This window comes from Bison bison, unplaced genomic scaffold, assembly GCF_000754665.1.
Source record: "Bison bison bison isolate TAMUID 2011002044 unplaced genomic scaffold, Bison_UMD1.0 scf7180017864526, whole genome shotgun sequence".
In the NCBI taxonomy this organism is placed as follows: Eukaryota; Metazoa; Chordata; class Mammalia; order Artiodactyla; family Bovidae; genus Bison; species Bison bison.
This window is the reverse complement of record NW_011495077.1, coordinates 2614780-2619715: the sequence shown is the minus strand read 5'-3', so window position 1 is coordinate 2619715 and position 4936 is coordinate 2614780. Positions and strand designations below refer to the sequence as shown.

Genomic DNA, 4936 nt, shown 5'->3' with positions numbered 1-4936 from the left:
CAAGGCTACCCATTACTCTTTTTCCTGAGGTCCTGGTGGACTGTAAATAGGCCCCACACTCCCAATCCCTAGAGGTGCCCTGGTGAAGGGCTTGGGTGGGGACTCGGGGGGGTGCAGCCCCCACTGTATGAGGTTCCCATCTGGGAAGTTTAGGCTGGATAAAATGGGGTGTGGACCAGGCTACCTTGTACAAACTTGGACAAAGGCCTGTGGAAGCCAGCAGGGGCCTTGAGGAAACTGAAAATGGGTGAGGAGCTCTGGCAGAGGAGGCAGTGTGGAGGGGCACCACTCACCTCAGGGCTGACTGGGATGGGTGGTGGACGCAGCTCCAGCGGGGGTGTCACCTCTGCAACAACAGTCTAGGTCCACACCTTTTGCCCTCAAAGCCACCCAGGTGAGAAGCTAGAGGGTCCTCCCTTCAGCAAGTTGGGTTACAGGGCATTGTCTGCAGCAGCTGTGCCAGGACCCCCAGGAAGGACCCTGGTTTAGTGGGTACTCACCGGGAAGTGGGACCTCCGGCTTCAGCTCCTCTGGGGCCAGGACCTCCCTGGGAAATGGCTCTGCTGCCTCCTCCACCCTGAGGGGAAATGGGCAAGAGGATGAAAACACCCTCCCAGCGCTGACCCCTACCTGGCCCGGGGCTCCTGCCCTTACCCTACAAGAGCTAAAGGCGAGGGCGGGGGTACTGTGATCTCCCGCTCTGGGGCCCAGGGCTCCTCTTTTAATTCTGTGAAGAGAGGATCAAGCTTAGGACACAGAAGAGATGTGAACATTGCCCGGCCCAGATGGCCAGTGCCTGGGGTCTGACCGTCCACTGCCAGGCGGGTCCTACCTAGCCGACGTTCCTCTAACAAGATGGCTTCATCCTCCTCAGCAATCAGCAGGTCCAATTCTCGGCGGCTGACTTCTGGGAGGTCCAGTTCACCCTGTCAGGAGAGGTGACAATTTCATTTCTGTCTGAGAGACATGCCACAGGGCCAGGCCAGGCCAGGCTGAGGAAGCCTATGGGTACTCAGGCATCGAGGGAAGGGGTAGAGAAATGGAGGCAAGAAGGCAGGACTCTGGAGGCAGAAGGAGCGGGTACAGGGGGCCTGGGCCATCAGACGCAGGACTCAGGCCTTGGACTCTGTGTGCAGGGGGACAGCTCACCTCGATCCGCAGCATACGTATGGGCTCCGCCTCCTGGATCGTGATGGCTTCGGGGGTGACCCGAATCCTTTCTGGAGGGGGAGGGAAGTCACACAGCCTCTGTTTCTTTTCAAGTCCCCACACCCATGTACGTAAGGCAAAAACGGACTCTAGAGTCAAGCCAACCTGGGTTCTAGTCAGGCCCTGGCCAGTCACTGGCAGTCTGACCCAAGGCATATTGCTTAACCACTATGGACTTCACTTTCCTCATCTGTAAAATGGGCATAATAATTCCAATCTTGTAAGAATCTTGTAGTGCCCCTCCCAAGGCCTTGCTCCTGAAAGAAGCTCAAAAACAGTTATTTCTTCGGCCCTTGGGCGCTCCTCTGTCTCTCACCAGAAAGAAGGGTCTCTGCTCACCTGGCTTCCGAGGCTCTACGGGGACTTCAGGAGGGATCTCTTCAGGAACTTTCTCTGGGGTCACAGCCTCTAGAAGGTGTCGAACCTTTGGGAAGGGATGGGAACAAAAGACGGGATTCAGCTTCAATGCCCTGCTCCCCCACTTTTACAACCTTATTCAGACAATGGACAGTGACACCCCTTTATGCCTAATCCTGTGGCACTAACAGCAGCATGCAGGCTGAACCCACTCACCATCCAGCTCCCCTTCCATTCCTGCCCCTGCCCAATCATCTAGCCTGGGTCACTTTGTGAAAGAAGTACTGCATCCTGGGGTCAAGTGTTGTCAGGGACAGAGGAAACAAAAGATCCTTGACCTTGAGGATATTGTCTAGTGGGGAGATAAGTTTGTGTATGACCCCAGCAAAAGCCAGCACAAAGAATGCTGTGCTGCTGAAACTAGCACAACGCTGTAAATCAACTGCACTTCAATAAAAGCTGGTCTAAGCTGTAGGGGTGTTAGGAGTGGATGGACAAGGACATGGAAAACCCAGTGCCGAGGGACACTGAGGGCCTGGAGGAATGGTGTGAAGACAAAGCTGCCTCTAGGTTGGTCCTGAATAGGTAAGTGCAGCAGGCTTGTCTGGATAGGCCCACCATGACAGCTGCCCTGCACTGACTCCTGTGGGGCAGAGCTGGAGCAGGCTACCCCCAACCCTGGTGCTGGACCGGCACAGAAATAGCATGCCCCTCTGCACTGTCAGCTCATCAGTCTGAGCTGTCCGAGGGGGAGGAGACCTACCTGAGGGATATCAAAGGGATCAGGCAGCATGGGAGCCACAGACATCATCCCAAAAAAGGGGTCTGGAGCATCTTCCAGAGTCTCCATCCTGGCCAGGTGGTCAGGCAGCAGCAGGCTGGGTCTGAGGGAGACCGGGGGCTGTCAAGGACTGAGGCCAAGTTCCCTTCCAAAGACCGGGTGGTCCCAGCCCCAGGGATGCACTCACAGTTCAGTCTCCACCATATCAATGCGGATCTGCAGCTGTGCCCGGTGCAGGCGCTCCAGGATATGCTGGATGTCTTCTGTGGTGAAGGAGGGCAAGCTACAGTGCCCGCCCAGGGGAGGACCACTCGGCACTGCCCTACATCCAAGCCTTCCAGCCTTACCTACAAGGTACTGGCATTGTTGAGAGTAGACCCGGATGACGCCAATCTGGAGCTGCGCTGAGAGGTAGAGCGAGAAGCGGGGCCGCGGTGCACCCGGCAGCGGGGGCTGAACTCGCACCAGCACGTAATTGAGGATTTCCTCGCTGGGGGAACAATGCCCCCCATCACTGCTGCACCAAAGACCTACAGCCTTGCCCAGCCCAGTCCATCTGCTAACCCACCCCAGCCCTGGGCCACTCTTTATGGACCTTACCAGGTCTTCACCACATTCACGTTCAGGTATTCGCGCTTCACCAACCGGCAGCCTCGCGTCGCTGCCAGCCTGGAAGAAGAATGAGGGGTGTAGAGGGAGGGGGAGCCCTCAGGTTGGGACCCCTGGGTGTCCCTCCCAGAGCACCTACCCTGGCCGGGCCCGCCCTTACCAGATGGTGGCGAAGCAGCCGGTGTGGCGCTGAAGCACATTGGGATAATAGAACATGGTCCCTCCAGGGTTTCACCCTCGTCTACACCACTTCCGTTCAGATGTCAATCCAAATTCTTCAGGGTACAAAATTTCCCAAACCGTTGGAGAGAAGGATGTGGACAGGTAGCGTGGCAGGTAGACCCAGAATGCCAAATAAAGGAACCGATGAACTATGTATGGGTGGATAAATGATTAAGGGGATAAGTAAATGGAGACACAGACTGGATATACGTCAGCCCTGAGCCAGTCTGCACACCACGTGGGTGCTTCGAACTTAACGGGAGCCTTGCAGGTTGGGTTCCAGGTTGGAGATGCCAAGATTCGCGAAGGAAGAGGGTTCGAGCTACAGCCCAGGCCCGGTCCGAAGGAGAACGGGTGTCCTCTGCAGATAGGCCCGGCAGCTGACTGTTGCGCAGCTTCGGCCGCCGCCGGTCCGCTCCTGCAGCCTAGATCCCGCCGCGGGGAGCGCGTGCTCTGGTGCTTTGCACTTTGCTCCTCATTAGATGGCGCGGTCTCCAGAGCAGCCAATGGGGAACAGGGTCAACTTGGGGGCGCTCGTTCGGGGCGCTAAGTAGTCTAGTCCGAGGCAACAGGGGGCTCCCGAGGCAGGCAGCGAACCAATGGGACGAACCCTGCAGGCGGTGGGGGGAGGTTGGAGGGATTGTGAGGTATCTGGACCAATGGGCTCTCATCCTCTCCCGGGTAACAGAGGTTCCTCAGAGGTGCTTCCCCATGGACCAATGAGTGGGGAGGAGACTCCGAGCACCGAGCCTGGTAACAAGGGTGCTTCAACTAGCAGAGGAGGTTGCGTCATGACAAGGGCAATCGCCAGGCCCTGTTTAGGGCGCCTGACTTGCAGTTAGACCTAAGCCTTTTTCCGAATCCCACAGAGCAGCAAGTGGTTGGCCTACTTTTGTGCCCAGCTTAAGGCCTATGGTGAACGGGTGTGAGGTGGCCTTGGAGCCACCACAGGTCGATGGGGAAGAAAGATCTCACAAGCAGTGAGGGACTTGCCAAGTCACTTCCTAAACTTGAACAGCTTAGGTTGTAGGCATTCCTCTCCTGGCTGTTTCCCAGGTGTGAATGTTCTCCTGGCTGAGACCTTAGTTTTGTTGGATGTAGGGCGTATTTATCAGCATAGCAAAAGCTGTTTGTCTCAAACAACTGTTTATGTGCTATAAATTGTGTGGCTGTAGTTGCAAATATTCCTTTCCTCATGCCTCCTGCACAGTCATTTCTTTGGTCTAGAGTGCACTTTTCACCCTTGACTCCAGGGCGTGCTTCTGTCTCTAAGACTCAGCTTTTCACACCATACACAAAAATAAACTCAAAGTGGCTTAAAGACTTAAATAAGACATGACACCATAAAACTCCTAGAAGAGAAGAGAGGCAAAACATTGTCAGATATAAATTGGAGCAATATTTTCTTAGATCAGTCTTCTAAGGCAAAAGAAATTAAACTCCAAAATAAATGGAACCTAATGGAACTTAGAAGCTTCTGAATAGCAAAGGAAACCATAAACAAAAGGGGAAAAGCCTACAGAATGGGGGAAAATATTTGCAAATGATGTGACTAACCCAGGCGTAATTTCCAAAGTATACAACAGCTCATACAATTCAGTATCAGAAAAACAAACAATCCAATCAAAAAAATGGGCAAAAGGGGACTTCCCCGGTGGTCCAATGGTCAGGGTACACGCATTCCATCCTTGCTCTGGAGAGATCCCACATGCTGTGGAGCATCTAAGCCCATGCGCCACAACTACTGAGCCCACGCGC

The 4936-nt window shown here is 54.7% G+C and overlaps 1 protein-coding gene across 1 annotated transcript in view; it reads right to left on the bottom strand.

Annotated features, from left to right (window-relative positions):
- REC8 (REC8 meiotic recombination protein) overlaps positions 1–3797 on the bottom strand; it is a 5827-nt gene extending 2030 nt beyond the window's left edge. Inside the window, exons 1-11 of the mRNA XM_010831334.1 lie at positions 3117–3797; positions 2948–3016; positions 2695–2837; positions 2535–2610; positions 2330–2450; positions 1549–1633; positions 1150–1220; positions 833–926; positions 655–727; positions 501–577; positions 294–346 (exon numbers count right to left, since the gene is read on the bottom strand). Coding sequence (XP_010829636.1) covers positions 294–346; positions 501–577; positions 655–727; positions 833–926; positions 1150–1220; positions 1549–1633; positions 2330–2450; positions 2535–2610; positions 2695–2837; positions 2948–3016; positions 3117–3172 — 918 coding nt within the window. The 5' untranslated portion in view covers positions 3173–3797. The remainder of the gene's footprint in view (positions 1–293; positions 347–500; positions 578–654; positions 728–832; positions 927–1149; positions 1221–1548; positions 1634–2329; positions 2451–2534; positions 2611–2694; positions 2838–2947; positions 3017–3116) is intronic.
- Positions 3798–4936: the final 1139 nt, after the last annotated feature.